General features: G+C 42.0%; 1 protein-coding gene across 1 annotated transcript; it reads left to right on the top strand.

Moving 5' to 3' along the window:
- Positions 1-650: 650 nt before the first annotated feature.
- Positions 651-15,554, top strand: LOC119791541 (protein MB21D2). Its single transcript, XM_038297691.1, has 2 exons — positions 651-1,001; positions 13,951-15,554. The coding sequence occupies exons 1-2, from the start codon at positions 755-757 to the stop codon at positions 15,213-15,215; spliced, it is 1,512 nt and encodes a 503-aa protein (XP_038153619.1). The 5' UTR covers positions 651-754; the 3' UTR covers positions 15,216-15,554.
- The last annotated feature ends 7,008 nt before the right edge of the window (positions 15,555-22,562 follow it).

The following is a 22,562-nucleotide window of genomic DNA, read 5'->3' as shown; positions in this document are numbered from 1 at the left end:
GAAGCATGATCATTAAACCTATACATGTATGAAAAATTAGTTCTCAGGGCCAGCATGAAAATAATCTGTCCTTTAATAAAGTTATAGTGAAACCTAATAGGAATATTTAACTTTTTCACGTTATGATCATTTTCCTTTGTAGAAATTTTACAATAAAAGTTACATTAACAATGTATATGGTATTCTTCAGTGCATCTTTATACCAGTTTTAAAGCTTGCAGACATTTTATAGGGGGGGTCCCTATACCAATGTCTGTCATGGGGCCCCAAATTCCTGGCAGCGCCCCTGACTCCCATAAACAACTATTTCTACTTTTCCTAAGGGCTGCTGACCTTTAGATATGATGGCAATAAATCGATTCTGATTTAGATTCTTTATGCTGTATTTCTCTGTCATTTATTTACCTGTTTATGTCTTTATTGTCAAAGTTCAGAGTTTATCGAGATGAACTATTATTTCATCAACCCTACTAGTAAAGTGTGTTTGGGCGCCATCTTTTTTGACTAGTAGTTTTTTTAATCAGAATTTTCTTAAATCTATTTAAAAAGAAACAATGATTTGATCAATCGGTGATAATTTAATGCGTAATTAAAAAATAAAATAAAAACGTCCTCTAGGCTGGCGAGGCTTTTATTATGAAGGCGTGGAGGCGGCGCTGCTGCTTCCGGTCCTTGTGTTCGGCTCTGCTCGGCTCGGCTCGGCCCAGAACAGACCAACGGCAGCAGCTGTAGTGAGACCCAGCAGGGAGGAACCATGGCGGCTCCAGCTCTCTCCGGTCGGGCCGGTTCGGTGGGCAGCCTCGGGAACAGCCCCACATCCACGGCCGCTGGCAGACTCCCCCCCGGGGGCTCCGGGCCCGAGCTGGACTTCAGGTCCGGGGCCCGCATGGAGGACCTGAACCGACTCATCCAGGACTTCAGTAAACACGACCAGCGGGAGTACGACGACCAGCGGGCCCTGGAGATCCACACGGCCAAGGACTTCATCTTCTCCATGCTGGGTGAGCTGATCCCCCCTCAGAACCAGAACCAGAACCTGGACCGGGGTCTGAGTGATGCTCCGCAGGGCGGCAGCATCCAGCATCTCTGTGGTTCTCTGGTTCTCAGGTGTTTAATCCAGCTTCCCTTTGAGCATCAGTCAGATAAATCACCTCTAATCTGCAGATTTATCCCAACATTCGTTAAAGCTGTGAGGATCACTGCTGCTGCCACCTCACTCTGCATCTAAGCTGTTTATTCTGCATGTTTAATAACATTCTGACCGCAAAACGGAACCAAACCAGCAACCACATTCCCTCTGCGGTGACTCTGGTGGCAGCTCAGTGCATGAAGATAAAAGATGATGATGTTTTGGTGCAGGAAGAGGTCCAGAAGTAAGAAAGTCTCATTAAGTTTAGCAGAAAATGTCTGAGCTGATCAGAATCTATGGAGCTAAAGTGAGGCCATAAATGTTGTTCAAATAGGCTGTTTAAGGATCTGAAAAAAAAAAATTTGAAAGAGAAAAAAAATCCTTGATCCTGAAAAAAATAAAATAAATTAAAATAAAGACAAATATTTTTAAAACAACAACAAAAATAAAATAAAAAAAATAGTAAAGTAAAAGTATAGTAAAGTAAAAATGAAATTCAATTCAGTTTATTTATACGGCGCCAATTCACAACACGTTATCTCAAGACAGTTCACCAGATCATATAGTCAAGTTTTCTTTCTGAGGAAAACAAGTTCATGGCATTGACTCGAAGGCAATCCCTCACACTGAGCATGCTTGTAGCGACAGTGGAGAGGAAAAACTTCCTTTTAACAGGAAGGAAATGAAAGGTTTAAAACTATTTTTCAGGTTTTTCATGTTTCGATTTTTTCAGTTTCAAGCTAATGCTTTTAAAACGGCTAAGACTTTTATTTCCTTTAAAACATACCACACAAACTTGAAATATATATGTTTTAAAGACATTTCTAGTTTCCAGAGTTCCTGAATGCGACATCTGGGAATATTTCCTTGAGATGGATAAACTGTCAGTCATTATTTTATTTTCCCAAATTTCAAATAATTAAAAGTGTTTTTTTTTTTATCATTCATTTCCATTTACAAAGTGTTCTTAACTTGGAACAATAATGGCACAAAATGGCACAAAATTGACTCCATAGCCCAGAGGAGTTTTGGGTAGATTTGTTTGGCCTATACAGATCAGAACAAAAGGGAGGAAGGGATTTATGGCGGCAGCTATGAGAGAGACAGGTCCGTCTATGCCTTCAGCCCTGTTCACCTCTGATCAGCTCAGTTTGGACCCAAGTGGAACCTTACTGAGGCTGGGGAAGAACCCGGAACACCTGGGATGAAGGCGCTGAAGTCTGAACCACCTGGGTTGTTTTTAAAATTCAGGTTAGAGCAGAGGAAATGTAAAATGGGTCATTATGTATGAGCAGCGGAACAAACAGGCCCAGAGGATAGCTGAGGATTTCATTTTACCTCATTTAGCAGGGTGTCCATACCTTTTATTCAGATTGGGATTAATATTACTGTGCAGCCTGTTAGGATGGGATTAATGTTTCCAGGAAGAACAGAGATTAATATTCTAGTGAATCTCCCTGATTAAATCAGCGTTTGGAGCATAAAACGTTGTCCTGATTAAACCTCTACTATTTCTGAAAAAGAAAGGCAGTTATGGATCAGAAATGTTCTGCATTTCAGTCTGGTTTGTGGTACCGGCCTTTAGCTGTGGTATCAGTACAAGCCCAAACCATCAGCCCTCCACCGCCGTGTTTCTCACCTGTGCTAAAGGACGTAGATGCAGCTCAGCCCTGCTTCACAGAGACCTGAGTCACACTTAAAGGCCAATATATGCTTCTGATGCCTAGCCTCTGCAAATGTCAAATCTGTCTCTGTGCGCGACTACGCCCCCCGCGCAGAGGTTCTGCAACAGTTGTCGCGCACGTCTAAAAATCCTGACTACGCGTCGGATGGTCGCAGACCCCGCGCAGACCTCAAGCGGAAGTGCGCAGAAAAAAAGCAGCTGTGATTGGTCCTTGGTATGCCCTTCCAGGTGTCTTAAAAGTTCTCGAGGAGTTGTCGAGGCTCCCCCTTGAGGTGTAAAAGCCAAGGCCTTGGCTTTACCTTTAGACAGGCATCACTTCCAAAACACCTGAATAAAAAGACTGAATCACCTCCTCATGCAGCTAAGTTCAACAAAGTTCTGCTAATGACACAGTTACAAGCCACACCTACTCTTAAGGATGGAAGTTTGACAGCTGTGGCCGACAGAGACTCAACTTGGACTCTTGGTCTGAGACTCGAATCTTGGTACCAGTTCTTATCTAAAGCAACTGTCACACCTTGATGATTTAGCCAGCGTATGCTGGATGCCTCAGAATCTTCTAAAACGCTGGCATATACTGAACTTTCTATGTATTTTTTTTTTATTTTAGGCGTATACATTAGGGATGGAACGGTGTATGAAAACCGTCCGAACCGTTCGGTTCTACTGTCTCGGTTCGGTTTGCGTGTGTTTCGTTCGGTTCATGCGCTGCTCCTTTTTCTCATAGGCGAAGCGTTTACACTCCAGAGCAGAAGGTGGCGGTACTGCGACCAAAGCCAACCACCAGTAGTAAACAACAAGAAGAAGCGAAGCAGCGTAGCCGGGTGTAGCAGAAAAAAATCAGTTGTTGTGGAGAATTGTGTGGGTATGGCGAGTGGGAAAGAACAGGAGTTGAAAGACGCGCCAGCAGCACTTTATAGGTCTGCTGTATGGGACCACTTTTGCATTTAGAGTGACCTACGATGACGGCGGAAAGAAAGTTGTGGATAAAAGTGCAACAGTGTGCAAGCATTGTGCAACACGTTTTGTTTATGCTAACAGCAACATGACCAACATGTCATGCTAACAATCAACATTTACCAAACCGAACCGAACCGAAAACCGTGACCACGAAACTGTGAACCGAACCGTGATTTTGTGAACCGTTCCACCCCTAGTATAAATAGAATATGGCCTGGTTCTGCTGGAGATTTCTTCCTGTTCAAAAGGAGTTTTTCCTCTCCACTGTCGCTACAAGCATGCTTGGTGTGAGGGATTGTATTTCAGTCAATGAGTCGATGCAATCAACTGGTTTTCCTTAGATAGAAAACTTTTAATCAATTTGACTGGATGATCTAGTTGAACTGTAAGGAAGCAATGCACCCGGAGGCGCCCGGCCTGCATTAAAAGATGTCTTTGATGGCGGTATTAACCTAGCTGCTGTTTACCATGCACCAAAAAAGAATATTTAAACAGATAAAAGAAAAAGAAAGAAAGAACACAGCAGATTGAGCATCATGTCTGCTAGGAAGTTTGTTGGTGGTGGGCGTGAACACAGGGAGGATCCATCACCCCCACCTTCTCGTTCACCCTGTGATGGGGATGCAGTCTGGAGGAGAACTGACGGTTTCCTCCTTTTATACCAAAATGCTGCCGATACGCCATTAAACAGTAGCTGTTAGAACAGTTAGAAACGCGTTTAGCGGTTGTCTGGAAAACGGCGAATACATTGAAATGTGTTGGAGATCAGTTCTTGACAAGTTCTTCCCATTTTTTCATGGTCATTACCAGTGGCGGCTGGTGGAATTTTCTCCAGGGTGGGCTATGATTCAAAATAGACGTATACCAAAAACCATTCAAAAGTATACAAATTTATCACACCAGTATATTAATATGAATGTCAACAACAACAAAAAAGAAAATTATAAAAACAAAACCTAATATGTACAGGTTTAATTTTTGTACATAAATTCAGCCATTCTGAGGCTTTGTGAAGCTAAATCTGTGTTTATGGTCCAATATTGTGTCAAAAAGCTAAAAAAATAATGCAACTGTTTATTAATGGAGAACCTATTAGACAACTTTATATTTTTTTAATATATAAAAACTTTATTTTCTGAGAATGTGTTTATTTATGAGCAGCTCTGCAAATGAACAACCATCTACAAAAAGTAAACTATATGATATTATTTTCCATGTGAATCCCAGATTGTTCATTCTTCTTTGCGTTTTCTAAAAAAAATACTGGCTCAGATCCTGACGTTTGAAAAAGGAGTCAGGAAAAGCAGGGTAAAGCATTAGCCTCATTGCATGCAGTTAGCCAAGCCTCGTAGCTAAACCAGGTCCTGGAAAGGGACGTTTCTTGGGCAATTTCTCTCTCTAATCAGTCTCCACCTCCCGCGACTCGACCTGTCAATCACTCGCAAATTATCCGTGCTGTGGCAGGAGGTGGTGAGCAAATAGACCTCCTGTCACCTCAGGGTGCAGCTCTCCCCCTGGTGTTGAAGGGCTTTCACTGCTGCAGTGCTGTTTAGTGCCTTAAACTTTCCAAAGGAGTTATTCAGTAACTGACTAAGATAGAAACTGCAAAATCAGCATGAAGGTAAAAACTTATTGAGGTTGTTGGGAACAGTGGTGGTTCTAGAGTCTTCCAGCTGTTGGGAGGAAGGATCTGTGATAACGCTCCCTGGTGCATTTAGGGTGCAGCAGTCTGTCGCTGAAGGAGCGCTTCAGTTCTGCAACAGCTTCATGCATGAGGTGGGAGACATTACCAAACAGAGATATTGATTTAGTTAGGATCCTTTTTGTTTTCCACCTCCTGCACTGAGTCCAGGGGGCATCCAATCACAGAGCCGGCCTTCCTGATCAACTTTAGGCTGATTTAAACTCGGAAACCAGGTTGTCTGTGTTTGTCGTAGTAAACGCAAATTGTGCCCTTGCCCCTTCCGCAGACACTCTGGTGCACCTCTCCAAAACTATAGGTGGCTGCAGACAGGAGGCCTCTGATTGGTCACATCTACATCCGCTCTACTCTATGCGTATTTCCTGTTTGGTTCCTTACCGGTGTGGTTTTTTTGTATAAACTGGTGAAGTTGGACCAGCTAGAAGAGTGAGATGCACGAGAACGCTGGGACCTTTTTCCACTTGGATCTCCGCTCTTTTTGGCCCTCATGTCCCTCCGTTGTCGCACAAACTTGCCCCCACTTCCTCACTGCCTCGGCCGTATCTAGACCCTCAGCTAGTTCCTGATTGTCCATCTTGCGTTGTGGCGTGGAATAACAGCGCAGACCCCGCTTTAAAATTGGGCATAATTAAAAAATATCTGCGACAAGCTCACTGCGACACACTGCTGTGGGAGGATGACCAGGCCTGGTTCTGAAGCTCATCATCTGGTCTGTAGCTGTGGAGCACCCCAACCCTCAGTACCACCCACCCACTCAATAACTAAGGTCTAGCTCCGCCTCTGGGGTTTAAATCCTAAAATATGCAGATTACACATGTAAACTTATTCTAAAACTTTTCTTTGGTAAAGTTTTAAAGGTTTTTTTTTGTTTTTTTTTCTTTGTAAATAATTGAAAAAAATTTCTCTGTGTATAAAAACCAAAGGCTCCTTTTAGTAGTTTTCAGGATTAAATGGAACATTTGTTGACCGTGCCAAGAGGAGCCCGGTTTATGTTTGGTTAAATGAGTCGACGAAGCAGCAGGAGGACGATGAGTCGTAAACATGATTTAAAATAAAACTCGTTCCCCTGAACTGACCTTTGACCTTTCATTTGAAAGGGTCCCTGAGAAACGGAGCAAACACCCAAACAGGCCGTGTCTGTCCACCTCACTACAGCTCTGGAATGCATTCAGCCGCCTGGAACGGGGAGGTCCTTTCAGCTTCGCTGTTGGTGCAGAAATCCCGTCCATCGTTGGACACAATGACCCGTCCAGACTCATCAGGGGGTCCTAGAGAGGGACACTGACCACCCCTAGATGAGCTTTCTACAAAACAAAAAAAAGGCAAGAGGAAAAAAAAAGCTGCTTGAACAAAGTGGACCTGATCCAATAGGAAACAGCAGGACATGCGTTTTGTCTCTGGGTGATAAAGATACTAAAAGAATTGATCAAAAGCTTTAATAAATTACAACCCCTGGCAAAAAGTATGGAATCACCAGTCTTGGATGAGCACTCATTCAGACATTTCATGCTGTAAAACAAACTCAGATCAAAAACATGATACAATATTAAGGTCGTTCCAAAGTGCAACTCGTTGGCTTTCAGGAACACTCAAAGAAATGAAGAGAAAATATTGTGGAAGTCAGTGAATGATACTTTTATTGACCAAACACAGGGAAATAAATATGGAATCACTCAATTCTGAGGAAAAAAGTGTGGAATCACTCAAATTGGAGGTAGAAAAAAAAGGACACACCCAGTCTATTTCCTTTCCCTAAATGGACACCTGCCCCAGATTAGATGTGCCCGTTAGTGTGCAGTTCAAAACACCTGCATTCATGACACCTTGGAGGGCTGCTGGACCAAGTGGAGTGGTGAGAACCATGGCTCCAACAAGAGAAATGTCCCTTGAAACAAAAGAGAGGATTGTGAAACTTCTTGAAGAAGGTAACCCTTCACGCATGGTTGCTAAAGATGTGGGCTGTTCACAGTCAGCTGTATCCAAGATATGGACCAAATACAAACAGCATGGAATGGTTGTTAAAGCCAAGCGTACTGGTAGACCAAGAAAGACATCAAAGCGTCAAGACAAACAACTTAAGGCCATTTGTCTTGAAAACCGAAAAAGTACAACTAAACAGATGAAGCATAAATGGGAGGAAGTTGGAGTCAATGTATGTGACCGAACCGTAAGAAATCGCCTAAAGGAGATGGGATTTCAATACAGGAAAGCTAAACGAAAACCAGCATTGACACCTAAACATAAAAGAACGAGACTCCAATGGGCTAAGGAGAGGCAATCATGGACTGTGGATGACTGGATGAAAGTTGTCTTCATTGATGAGTCAAGAATCTGCATTGGACAAGGTGATGATGCTGGAACTTTTGTTTGGTGCCGTTCCAGTGAGATTTATGAAGAGGCCTGCCTGAAGAAAACAACCAAATTTCCACAGTCCTTGATGATATGGGGCTGCATGTCAGGCAAAGGCACTGGGGAGACGACTGTGGTTAATTCTTCTATCAATGCACAAGTTTACATTGACATTTTGGACAGTTTTCTCATCCCTTCAATTGAACAGATGTTTGGTGATGATGAAATAATTTTCCAAGATGACAATGCATCGTGCCATCGGGCAAAAACAGTGAAGGCATTCCTTGAAGAAAGACACATTCAGTCGATGTCATGGCCTGCAAATAGTCCAGATCTCAACCCAATTGAAAACCTGTGGTGGAGATTGAAAAAAATGGTCCACAAGAAGGGTCCAACCAGCAAAGCTGATCTGGCAACTGCTATCAAAGAGAGTTGGCACCAAATTGATGAAGAATACTGTTTGTCACTCATCAAGTCCATGCCTCAAAGACTGAAAGCTGTTATAAAAGCCAAAGGTGGTGCAACTAAATACTAGTGATGTATTTTGAATGGTCTTTTGTTTATGCGTTTTTCATGATTCCATACTTTTTTCCTCAGAATTGAGTGATTCCATATTTATTTCCCTGTGTTTGGTCAATAAAAGTATCATTCACTGACTTCCACAATGTTTTCTCTTCATTTCTTTGAGTGTTCCTGAAGGCCAACAAGTTGCACTTTGGAACGACCTTAATATTGTATCATGTTTTTGATCTGAGTTTGTTTTACAGCATGAAATGTCTGAATGAGTGCTCATCCAAGACTGGTGATTCCATACTTTTTGCCAGGGGTTGTAGTTTATAAAAAACAAACTAAAGACTTTAAAGTCTTTGTATCATCCACTGACCAACGATCCTGCAAAACTGAGGTTGAGGCAGGAAGCTAGCCCAAACATCCTTCTAACTAGCAGCTATATCTGCAGTTTTCCTCTTTTGGTTTTTAATCCAGAGTACGGCTGCTACTAATGATTATTTTGCAAATTGATTATTTTGTCGATTATGTTTTGGATTAATAATTGGATAGACAGAAGTTTCTTAAGGAAGATTTTTTTTTACCAAATTACTGAAACTGAAAATAAAACTTTTCTACTATAGGAGTTCTGGATAGAGCATAGTGACAAACTAAAAGTATGTTTTTTTTCTCCTGAAATGCAAAATGTTTATATATTTTTTTACAATTTTGATATAATTACTGCTCTAATCTGGTTGCTCTGTCAGCTACAGACACATTTTAGAGTCTCTATACTCCAGTTAACGCTTAATCGATTTCTAAATTAGTTGATTATTTCAATAATCGATCAGTCCAGATTAATCCAATTACCGTAAATTCTCTAATATAGGCCCGGGCCTTTATTTCACTCAAGTGCATCGCGGTCCAGGCCTTTATTGGATAGAGGCCAGAATTAGAGACAGGCCTCTATTGCTATTTGAGCAAAACAGACTACCAGTGGAATGAATAAAAATTAGATTTTGTGTCTATTTGAACCTATAAAACACTAGGTTCATTTATTGAAAAAGTACAGTTACCATGTCTCGCTTGGTTTGAAGTAAAAAAAAAAAAAAATCCTCCAATTCTGTTTAATTCTCCTCCTCAGTTTTTCTCCTCCTCTTCATCTCTCCCTTTAATCTCCTCATCACTCGCGCTCCTCCTGTTCTGCTGCGTGTCTGTTCTCTTCCTTGCGCAGACGGGCAGCAGTCAGGGCCTGTCGTCCAGCTGCGCAGGGCTGTGGTACTTGTATGTTACTACCACAAGTATAATGTTGAGGTATGCCCAGAAAAAACGTTTATAGCCCCGGCCTGTATTAGAGACCGGCCATTATTTACCTCCTCTGACAGCGAGACCAGCCAATGTTAGACTCCCGGCCGCTATTGGAATACAGGCCAATATTAGAGAATTTACGGTAATTCTTTCCACCCTAATCCAGAGAGTTAACCTGTCAACTGGTCACACCAAAAAGGGGTTTTGAAACGTCAAATAAGCTGCCACATGTGAAACAATAAGAATGACATTAATAATTGAACTTTATTGATCTCACATTGGAGAAATTTATCACTACATCTAGCCCATCCCCTTGGAGAACAGTGGGCTGCCATCAGAGTGTCATTCTGTGGGAATGGGGCTCAAACTCAGAACCTCGGGATTCCAAGCTCTATGCCCTAACCACAGGGCTGCCACACCCAGTTGTGGTTTTATTGTTTTTCTATGTTGTTTTTTATGTTTTGACAGCATTTGGCACCTCAGCACGTGTGGTTTGGTACTATTGGTGTTTGCCTTCTACTCCTCCTGGACGTTGGAGGTTTTTTAGGGTCGACTAAAGTAAAGTCTGGTGAAGAATCATAATGCACCAGATTTCAGAAGCTTTTTCTTGGTTTCTTCTTTTCTTTCATGTCTAAAACTTGCTCTTTACTGGTCTTCTCCATCATCACTGTTTTAAATCTTGATTAATGCTTGACACTTCTGCAAGGACCGCAAGGCTGAATTACATAATTTTAGCTGGCGGACAAATGTTCTGCTCCATATAAGCCCCATTTACACTACCCGCTGAAAACCAATCCATGCAGAATTTGGACCGAGAATGAATTGGTTCCTTACAACCGTTTACACACCACCCTAGCATGGTTCCTCGCCTCCTAGTGACGATCTACGGTACTACTGCTCTCTAGAGGTAAACAAGCAAATCAACACTGCGGCACCCATAACATTCAGGATGGTCTAATCAGTGCTTACAGAGGCAGGAAACAATGATAGTGGTTGAGGTTCATCACACTGCTAAGCAGAATCATCACTGGACATTATGTAACGGTATGGAAGTTTGTTTTTTATGAATGTCTGAAATTTCATGATTACGGAGGCTGACTGTAAGGAGACGATGCGATCTGCTCATAATCTCTATGTTATCTGAGAACCGAGCCTGAACTGATGAACAAGTACCAGTTTAGCACGGTTTGGTTGTGTCTGGGACGGTTTGTTTCAGTTTTACGTGCCATTTATACTCTACTAGGACCGATCTGGTATCATGGTTTCAAAAGGGTAGTGTAAATGGGGCTATAGTAAACTTGTGGACTATCGACAGCTTCTAGTTGCTAGGCTTTACAGATATAAAGAGTGAGCAGCCTCTTGTTATTTAGTCCATAAATATTCACCATATTCAACAGACTTTAGAAATATCACTCTTGGAAGTACGGCTGGAACAATGAATTGGATTAATCTTGATTAATGGGTAATTGAAATAATCATCAACTAATTTAGTGATCGATTAAAGGAATACTACACCCAAAACATGATTAGCCTTCATTTTCTACTCACCCCCATGCTGAACAACACTCTGGAGTACTTTTTTGATATCTCAAATGCATCTGGAGATCTGGGAGGCTTCTTACTGTCTGCTGACATTCAAATAATGGAGGTCTATGGTGCCCGAGGCAGAAAGGTCCATAAAAGTCCACAAAAAACGTGTCAATATTCCTCGCGCACTTTCATCTGGTTTGGTCTGCCGCAGTTTCCGTAGGCTCGTGAACTCGCAGGCGCGCGCTTTTAGGAAATCCTATACACTACTGTTTATGCTCTAAAAACATTCTAAATGACTTCGTTTCGAGTAAATTATGGACGCTACCAACTCAGGACACTTGGAATACATTGGACGAGCAGTATGGAGGAATATTGACACATTTTTTGTGGACTTTTATGGACCTTTCTGCCTCGGGCACCTTAGACCTCCATTATTTGAATGTCAGCAGACAGCAAGAAGCCTCCCAGATCTCCAGATGCATTTGAGATATCAAAAAAGTACTCCAGAGTGTTGTTCAGCATGGGGGTGAGTAGAAAATGAAGGCTAATCATGTTTTGGGTGTACTATTCCTTTAATCGTTACCTGGAGTGTAGAGACTCTAAAACATTTTTTTAGTTTACAGAGCAACCTGCTTAGATTTTGGTAATTATACCAAAATTGTAAAAAAAAATCTATAAACATTTCACATTTAGGATTAAAAAAATATTTTTTTCGTCCATCAATATGCCTATCCAGAACACCGCAAGTTGAAAAGTTTTATTTTCACTTGGATTAATTTCGTAGAAAAACTTCTTTGAAGAACCTTTAGCTATCCAATTATTAATCAATTTTTCGAAAAAAATAATCGGCAGTTTTTTCGACTTGCAAAATAATCTCTAGTTGCAGCCCTACTTGGAAGACACAAAAAGTCTTTGAAAAAGTAGAAACCAGCTGTGATTTTTTCTTTTTGTACTTACTGATGTGTTCTGGTATTCTAAAGGCCAGATTGTTCTGCATCCGCACACATCAAATCTCTCTTGGGTCTGGTCGCGAACCAGTTTTGCTGGTATGCTTCTGCACCGTCAGTCTGAAATTTCTAGGGATGCAGAGCAGTTTCCCACCAAAGCACAAGGGGGAGCCTATTCGAGAACTTGCGAGAACTTTGGCGGATGGTCACGAGAACGTTTTGGCAGAGACCTTGGCATCTTTATATAATTTGTCTGAGGCATCGTACAAGTAGTTGTACTTCCAAATCTCCTCGATTAACCTTTTGTCGTAGTTGTCCATTGTAGTCGTTCTCCGGTTTTTAAAAATGGCTTGCCCCTGCACCGAATCGAGAAGGACGACCACACAGACAGCCGGAAAGCCAAACCAAGGACTAATAACAGCTGCTTTTTCTCTGTGCACTTCCACTTGAGGTCTACGTGGGTTTGCAACCGTCCGACGTGTAGTCAGGATTTTTTTGAGTTGCGCAACGGTTGCAGTACCTCTGCATGGGGGGCGTTGTCAAGCACAGTGACAGATTTAACGGTGAGGTGAGGAGGGAGAAGGAGTGGACTATCGCATCAGGTAGTCGGCGTGCATCATTTTGTACTTCTGCAGCTTTAGAGCCCCGTTAGGAGTTAGCGAGGTAAAAAAAAACACATCTTATATTGGGGGGAAAAAGCTCGAAATGGAACTGGTTTGAAAGCCTAGCGCAACAGCTGCAGTGTGAGAGTATTTCGGATTCAAACCAAATGACAGAGGCGAACCGCTGAACCTATGCAAGCCAGTATGTCGCATTTGTGATAAAACAGTAGCAACTAAGAGCAGCAATACAACCAACCTACACATGCACCTAAAGCACAACCACCCAGCAAAGTTTCTCCAGCTTGAAACAAAAAGTACAAGCGGTGGCCCGTCTGTGTCTTCAAGTTTGCGACAGTCCACCATCAATGAAGCAATTAATCGACAGGCAGCATACAAAAATGACGGCGCAAAGTGGCACGCGCTCACAGACAGTGTAGTTCATTTAATTGCTAAAGAGATGCTCCCATTTAATATTGTTGAAAAGCCGGCATTTTAAAAAATGTTGCAGACATTTGATAGACAGGATGAACTCCCCAGAAAACATATCACCAACGTGATATTTTGTATACACGTTTTTATTTTCACTGTGGTTTTATCTTGTGTTTAGTTTTTATTCAAGTGTATTTTAAGTTAACAGAGACTGATAGTTCATTTAATTTTTATTTCTCGTTTTATCTTTGGCAGGAAAATGCATGCATTATTACGTCATTTACATTAAATCAGTGTAAAAAGGTCTTCAAACAATATTATCGTTTATCGCAATAATTTTTGAGACAATTAATCTTTCTGCAAAATTTGTTATCGTGACAGGTCTATATGCGTTAGAAACAGAAATTGGCCTTTATTCACGTTTTGCCCCAGTCGTCTCAGGCGTACTTCGCTGCAGTGATTAGCTGGCTTGTGAAAACAGACCGCAGTGTTTGCAGTAGGCGGCAAACATGGAGACCAGTAAGAGAAGTGGACAGGAAAGATCTTAGCGATATCCTAGATGCCTCAGCATCCTTACTGTGGCTGTGTTGTCGTCATCATCTTGGATTTAGCTCCAATATGTCCTCGTCTCTCTTGAATTGGCGATCTGTGTGTTTGTTTAAAACTCCAGGTATCACTTTTATTTGTTGCTCCTTTGAGTGTACCTCTTTAGCTGAGGGCGGATTCTGTATGAGGTTTGTCAGAGACCGGGGTTCCGGTGATTTTACTGGAGACCTTTGATCTGATCCCTTTCCTGATTGGGTCTTTCTGTTTCTCCATCGTAGGAATGGTTCAGAAACTGGATCAGAAGCTCCCAGTGGCCAATGAGTACCTGCTCCTTTCTGGAGGTGTTCGGGAAGGTGTGGTGGACATGGACCTCGATGAGCTCAGCGTCTACGCCCGCGGCACAGACTACGACATGGACTTCACTCTGTTGGTCCCCGCACTCAAACTGCACGATCGCAACCAGCCAGTGACCCTGGACATGAGGCACTCTGCGCTGGGCCACTCCTGGCTCAGCCTCCGCCTCTTTGACGAAGGAACTATCAACAAGTGGAAGGACTGCTGCACCATCGTCGACCACATCAACGGGACCACCAACTACTTCTTCTCCCCAACACTAGTGGCCGACTGGTTCTACCAGTCCATATCTCTTGTGCTGTTGGAGGTGCAGAAGAAGCCACAGAGAGGGATGCCAAGGGTCGAGAAGGTGGAGCGGAACGGGACCATCATCTCCGTTATCCTGGGAGTCGGCAGCAGCAGGATGCTCTACGACATCGTTCCCGTCGTGTCATTTAAAGGCTGGCCGGCGGTAGCTCAGAGCTGGCTGATGGAGAACCACTTCTGGGACGGGAAGATCACGGAGGAGGAGGTGATCAGCGGCTTCTACCTCGTCCCTGCTTGCTCCTACAAAGGCCGCAAGGAGAACGAGTGGCGGCTGTCATTCGCCCGCAGTGAGGTGCAGCTAAAGAAGTGCATCTCTTCAAGCCTGATGCAGGCGTATCAGGCCTGCAAGGCTATCATCATCAAGCTGCTGTCCCGGCCAAAGGCCATCAGTCCCTACCACCTGCGCAGTATCATGCTGTGGGCCTGCGACCGTCTCCCTGCCAACTACCTGGCTCAGGAAGACTTCTCCGCCCACTTCCTGCTGGGCCTGATTGACGACCTGCAGCACTGCCTCGTCAACAAGATGTGTCCCAACTACTTCATCCCTCAGTGCAACATGTTGGAGCACCTGTCGGACGAGACGGCCATGCTGCACGCCCGCAAACTGTCCTCGGTGCGTTCTGACCCGGCCGAGCACCTCCGCACCACCATCGAGCATGCCAAGGCCGCCAACAGGTTGACGGTGGAGCTGCAGTGGCGAGGCAGCTCCACCAACCTGCCCTCACCGCAGTCCGACTCCGGAGGCGACAACCAGCCCGACGACCGGCTGGCCAAGAAGCTGCAGCAGCTGGTGACGGAGAATCCCGGGAAGTCCATATCGGTGTTCATCAACCCGGACGATGTCACACGGCCGCACTTCCGCATAGATGACAAGTTCTTCTGAAACCTTGAGACATTCCTCCTCCCCCTCTCCTCACCTGATCTCCCCCCTCCGACCCACCTATGAAACTTTCTTTTTTAACTTTTTTTATGTTTCCTGCCACAAAGTGAAGTGATCGTCTCGTCTGCCACAGTTTTTTATTTTTTTATTTTTATTTTTATACTCCCTCCCCTCTGCCCTGGTTTTTCACTGTGTGCCCTGTGTTTTCTACCTTCTCAATGCCTTTTAAACTGACAGCTTGTTTTTAAACACTGAAGGAAGGGACTGAAATCCACCTCGTGATCCAAACGCTGGTCCTGGAAAAAGGTTGATACTTATCAGGGATCCTGGAAAAGAGACTAACAGATCAAATTTCCAAAGTAATCCACTTTATTCTGGGTTCTGTTAACAACCAGATAATCAAGTGAGTGATGTAAATGGAGAGGAAGGCTGTACATTATCCGAAATTCTTGTGTCCTCTTGAACCAGGAGTGGAAGCAGCAGAGATCCATGCAGAGGTGGATTTCGTCCCTCTGAGGAATGTCTTAACCCTGCTGGGCAATGATGGTACTAATATTAGAAGCTAACTGTAAATAGAAGAAAAACTGACTGAAGAGTGTAGGCAGAAGGAAAAATGTACTAATGATATGTTGTGGGCTACTTATTGTTGAATTTTGCACAGAATGTAAAAATCACCACTTTTTCTCCTGATTGTTGACGTCCTTTTTTTTTTAAGGAACAGACAGGCGACACTGTGCCGATGGATATCCCTTCATCAGAGGTTGTTAGTTTGCTGTTCCTCTAGACGAAACAAAGTCGTTCATTTTGTAAAGAAAATCACACAGCAGGAACCTTTGAATGCTGATCTCTTCCATTTTTATTCAATTTGATTCAGTTTATTTCTATAGCACCAATTCACAACACATGTCATCTCAAGGCACTTTACAGTTCAACCATATCATCCAGTCAAATTGATTCAAAGTTTTCTTAGGAAAACCAGTTGATTGCTAACCTTCCGTTGAAGTAATTTTGGGAAGGGGCGAAAATACTGGTTAGCTGATTGGCCCATGTTGGTGATAGACGGGCCAAATAAACCAATCAGATCAACGAAGCATATGACGTACCAACAGAGCGACGACGAAAACACAACCATAAGCCAGGCTACTCTTGTCGAAACCAGCCGGGAGAAGAGCAAAAACATCTGTTCCTCTGAGAAAATTCTCCAGAGCAGTGTTTTGCTCTTCTTTCAGTGAAGAAATACTCTGTAATTCCGATAAAACTTGCTCGATAGCCACGCTAACGCTAGTTTCATCGGCTGAAGCCGCCATGTTCTTTAGACTGAACTGTCGCGCTTCTCGTTGAGTTACACCTCAACCCGCCTCAAAGCCAACGCTGATTGGACGTTCGTTTGGTGAACGGCTCCAAATTTTCTTTAACGGAGAGTCTCCAGACTGATTAGCGAGTGAAATCTTGAAAGCTCGCGAGATCAGGATGGTCTCACGAGGCTAGTTGATTGCATCAACTTATTGACTCAAAGGAAATTCCTCATACTAAGCATGCTTGTAGCGACGGTGGAGAGGAAAAACTCCCTTTTAACAGGAAGAAACCTCCAGCAGAACCAGACTGTATGTGAGCGGCCATCTGCAGAGGTCGACTAGGGTTCAAGGGGTTTATACTCTTCAAATTGACCAATGTGGAAAAAATGTACCCCGAACAACATCTCATCTCATTCATGCTCACCGAGTTGCTCAATTTTACCTACCACTCATCAACCCCCCCCCCCAACTATTTCCTATTAGTACTAAGAAGGGCACTAACCCTACTACTAATACTGTCTGGATTATTAGGAATACTGCGTCCAGCTTCCTCCTCCAGTAAAACCTCTGCTTCTTAGCAGACGGCAGGAGGGAATGTAGTTACCGTTTTCTTACAATACCCGTATAAATTCTCATTCATTTGGGTCATGAAGACCACATGGCAGCAGGACTTTTTGCTTAGTTTTTATGTAGACATTTCAATGAGCGTCCAGAAGTGTTTGTCAGTTTTTTCCTCTCGCAGTAGAGCAGTCTGAAGCTGGAGCGCTGATGCGTTTCAGTAGCTTAAGGTCCATCCATTCCAAGTCAGGTGCTGTCATCATCCTGGTTTGTTGGAGTCTTCTTTGTATCAGGATTTGGTGTTTGGCCATTTGAATCATGATGAGAATTTGTGGATTAACTGAAAACCACATCCTCCCACTCTGTTCCCCGTGTTTTCAACACACCTCAAGTTAAGCCTCAAATAAATTGTCGCTTTAAAACTATTGTTCGAACCTAAATAATTCTTGAACTTCAAGTGGGAGAATCTTTTAGAGTTGTATAAAGATCTGACAGGTTTAATTCAGAGCTGAAATCTAGGGGGACAGCGTGAGTGTTTGGGGTTGTCTCTCTGGACTCTAAGCCTGGAGATTAAACTGTGGCCTTGAAAGTAGCTGAAACAAAGCGTATTTTAATATTAAACGGAATAGAAAAAGAAAGCAGAGTTAGATCATCAGACTCTGTTCTGTGTGAAAATCTTAAATCATCGACCTATGATTATGGAAAAACTGTAAAAGTGATCAAAATGAAAACCGGTCCTGGTAAAGTCTAACCTTCTATGACCTGCTCAAGTTTAAATGGCTGCTTCTGTTTGAAAGACTGACCCTTTGCAAAAATCTGTGTATCATCAGCAAACATGATAAATTCAGCCAGTCGTATTACTAGTTTTAATTCATTTATTGTTTGACTTTATAGAAAAAACAGCTGAACTCCACAAATACTTCACCTCTGCTATTTGACTTGTACATTTGAACCTTAAATTTGCTGCTATTCTTCTTGATCCAGGGTAATAATAAGCTCTTCTCTTCATCGTTTCCATTTGGAATGAGATCAAACTTAATACGTTTAGCTAAGCGCTTTAACTCAATTTTAGGGGTAGGTCTGGAACAACTGACAGATAAGGATGCTCTGCTCTGGGTAGAACCATTAAAGGAAAGCTTCCTGAGTTCTGCGGTTTAGATTGTTTGGTGTGAAATTAGAAGAGTCTCCATTGCTCCTGTCAGCTGGACCTGCTGTATGAAGGACTTCCATCAGCCACAGTGTCACGGCTCTCTTTTAGACACAATCTCACATGTTCTCACTATGTTTCTGCTCTAATGCAACATGGATGGAAACATGATTCTGGTTTTTGTTTTATTTTTTTTAATGGAACTTCCTGTTTTATAAGCTAACTCTTATCTCCTGTTGCTTCTTTGTGTTTTAAAGTGAAGGGTTCAGTTCAACCATCTCAGGATGAAACTTCACCTTTTCTTCTGGTTTGGATGTTCTTGTTGAGCAGAACCTGGTACCGCTCGGTTCTCTCCTACCTTTATGTTTTACAGAGGCTCTTTAAACCCGTCTGATTCTGTCAGAACCTCAGCCGCTGTTTGCTTTTTTGAAAACGATTTGATTTTCTGTTTGTGTTCCAAACCTCCCCAGAAAATTCCCCATAAAAAGAAAAAAAAAATCTCCTGCAGACGTCTGACCGGCAATGTAGTCTCCACATATCCTCATCCTCAAGTGCAATTAGTGAATGTACACAAAGACACGCGTAGCATGAAAACACTCGCAGGTTTGAGCAGTTCACCTCCTCCCCAAACTCACTCAGAGGGTCTGAAACCATTGAAGTGCCACAAACACACAGTCCTGCCCGGTGGAAATGTGTTTCCTGACCTGATTACCTGTCTGACTGTGACTCTTTCTTTTCTTTGTCTTTTGCTGCTCTGCTTCTTCCTGATGATGGGTTTCTTTTTAGCCGTTTGGACTCAGACGGTAGATCTCCTTCCTGATTGAGAACATCCTGCACTGTAATACCAGAGTCATCATAAAAACGTCCAACCTAAGCCTGTGTCTTCTCATTAATGATCTCCGCTTTGCTTTTGGGCTGTAATAACAAAAACTTAAGCTTTGATTTAGATTTAAAAAAATAAAACCTGAAAAGGAGGTGCAGAATATTTATAAAATCTGAAATATTGCAGTTTCTTTCAAACTGCTTAGAAATATGAATCCTACATTACAACCCAATGCTTGCAATAATCTCCTCTTAGACCATTTTAGACATAAATACTGCTGAGCCTCGCAATTAATTCTTATCTTAAAAAGTTCTGATTGGAGACAATGCAAAAGTTTATTGAATCAGCTGTGATTACTATCAGATGGTCCAAGCCCAGGGCTCTACAACCTGAGAGGCTCATTGGACCTTCCATTAAGGCTATTATTAGAAATCCAAGGTTTTAAATATCAGTACAATAACTTATTTTAGCTTTTTCTTCATGGAGTGATTGACTTGTATCAACATTATTATATTTACACAAATGCCAACACCTCAGAGAGGAAAATGTATCCCTGTCCCAAAAGCAAAAAAAAATAGCAAATGGTAAAAAATTGTATTCAATGTACAATTAAATGGGTTTTATTTAGCTGCAAGGAGGCCAAAAAAAGACTCTTTGGGTTGTAAAAGGCATAAGACTATAAAAACTGTACTTTGATCTTTTTAAAGCTGAGTATCAAGTTATGTGAAATACAGATTACATTTTGACAGTTTTTCCTGGAAGATGGCTGAGAAATGGCAAACAGAGCTGTTCTTACAACTCAGCCAAAACAAATGATATTAAGATGAATACATTAAATGATTTCACAAAAACTGAATCTGGATTTTTCTTGGAAGAAGAGAAGATTGATCATAAAAGAGATTATAAGTAGAATATGCGAGGCACAAGAACTGCGCCTTGTGGATCTCCATTTTTAATAGACTGACAGTGATAACATAAAGGTTACCTAATTAGCTGAGCTACAGCTTTTAGTCTTAGAATTTAAACTTCTGAAAGTACTTTAAATATAAAATTATTACATCACAGTAAATGTTACAGCGTTAAAGTAACACTCAAGAGTACATTTGGTCCCACTTTGAATAAGGGTGAGACCAAATGTACTCTCAAAGTGTTACTTTAACACTGCAACATTTACTGTGTACTGTTCAATGAATGATAAATGTTTTAATTAGGAGTAATTTCATGTGACTGTGCTTTACTGGAGGCATCCATGTTTGTCAAAGAACACTACTGCCACCTACGTTTGTGACGTCACGGTGCGTTATCGGCTGTTGATCAAGTCCCAGTGCTGGATCTGGTGTTTGTCACAACGCGCTATTATCCAAGTTATCTTGAAAACATTCTTCCTTCAAATGTTGGCTACATATTACCTTTTTTCTCTGGCCAGAAGTTTGATGGCAAATCGTCTTTCTTCAAGTTGGCAATCCAATGACAAACCCATCCGCGGAGGATCAGAAATCAGAAAGGTGAAATAACTGATGTTTTTTTCACTTTTACCCGATGTATTCCAACATCCAACTGCCATGCACGTGGGCATTGTCCGTTTCACTATAGCTCTGGTGAATTTCAATGGTGAAGTCCTGCAGATGTGTCTAGTAGTTCCCATTGATTCTGCTTGTAAAGCGGGGAGAATGGCGCTAGGCTTACCGCACCGTGACGTCATCGATCGGAAGATGTCATAAGTGAGGTGTTACTATATTTGGGCATAAATTGCCGCTCCCAGGATTAATGATCATGACGAAAACTATTGTTTTTATTTTTTAACTGATTTATTCTAAATTCATTAAATCACCACAAACGTATCAGTTTTAGATATAAATTATGATCCATTGATTATTCCTTGCTGACCGGACTTTTCCTTTAAAACCATAAAATTCGATGTGTTGTAGATTCTTGCTGTTCACTGAAGTTTTGTCTTTCTTTTTTTGCTATTTTGAAATCCTCAGGGAAACTACTACATCTTTTTGCTACGCCCTCACCATAGAGACTGCCAAAGACTCCTGAAAGAATGCTAAAAACATAAACAACTGTTGTATTTTTCTGTGTCTGTGGGTGAAATGTTTTCTCCAGGACAGTACAGTCAGCAAAAGCACCTGAAGGGGCCTCTAAAATATTTCACCATTCCCACAGAAAGCCTCTATTTTAGAGCTGAGATGTTAGTTGAATATAGTGGCCCCCGGATGAATGATTGCATCCCCTGAATGAGCAGAATAGATTCTCTTAACAAGGCAGAGGCAAAGCTGAGAAAAGTGAGTTCAGTGTAAACACCGTTCTCCATTTAGCTTCATCTGGAGAGTTGGTTAAAGGTGGCTGCAGTTTTCTCAGTTTGCCACCAGGGGTCAGCAGAATCACCTCTTTAATGCATCAGCACCTCCTGTAATGACATGATGAATGATTACTGATGATCCTGGATCTTGTCCAGTTTTAGTCTGATCTTCCTCAGATCAGATTTAGTTCCCCATGGTTGTTTATAAAGATTTCTATCGTCTTTTTCTGTGAACCGTCATTTCATTCTCACCGCTCTTCCTGTTTGTTCAACTCTCTTTTCTCCTTCTCATCAGTTCTAAGTACCTCTGTTTTATGCCCAGCTTCTTCCTTTTGTCTGTTTGTCTTCTTCCCTCTGTTTTAAATCATTTCACATTTTTCCCCTGAATGATTATTTTCCTCCTTGTTTTGTTGTGATTATTATTTCTGTTTATTCTCATTGTAACATAATTTATCTTTATAAGTTAGTTCTGTTTTTGTTTCTCTTTTATTGTATTACTGTTGTTTCCTTTCATTTTCCTCAGTATCTCATCATTTAATTTCTTCTTCATATGTAATATTCATCTTTACTCCCTAATGTCCTCCGTTCTTCTCTTTCCCTGATTATTCAGTCTGTTTCCCTTCTGTTTCCATCTTTCCTCTCTTCATTTCCTTTCATTTTCTCCCTCTGTCTTCTGTCATCTGTGCTCTTTTTTTAAAACAACCATCAGGTCATTTCCCGCATCCTGTTGTTTTCTTTGCTCTGTTCTTTGTAGGCTACACATAAACATTTAGGAAAACAGCCTACGTTCTTGCTGTAATGGTACTTCTTGGCAATAAATCTTACACTGATGGAAAGTCTGCAGGTCATTTGTAAGGAAAATGATTTTGTGGGTTGAACAGCAGAGCTGAGAAGAGGTTTTAGTCTCATGAAAACATTTCCAGTGGATCTAAAAGGAGACATTTTAATAAGAGATCTAGAACCATTGGCAGCCTCACATCTTGGACTTTTAGGAGGTTTATTATCTCCTGATTGTGGGAGTGGAGAAGATGGGCTCGTCCTCTGAACCCTCAACCAATCACTGAATTTCTGCAGTATTAGGTTGGAGATGTGGTTTGTTTCAGAGTGACCAATATATCGCCCTTGGCTGGCTTGTTGATTAACCCTGGTTGAAGAATTGAATGACCTGCATGTTTCCTTCTTATGTATAAAGCCCTAAATAACCAAGCTCCATCTTATATCA

This window comes from Cyprinodon tularosa, unplaced genomic scaffold, assembly GCF_016077235.1.
Source record: "Cyprinodon tularosa strain WSP-4 unplaced genomic scaffold, ASM1607723v1 ctg394, whole genome shotgun sequence".
NCBI lineage: Eukaryota > Metazoa > Chordata > Actinopteri > Cyprinodontiformes > Cyprinodontidae > Cyprinodon > Cyprinodon tularosa.
The sequence above is the reverse complement of the archived record's forward strand: the minus strand, read 5'-3'. Positions and strand labels throughout refer to the sequence as shown.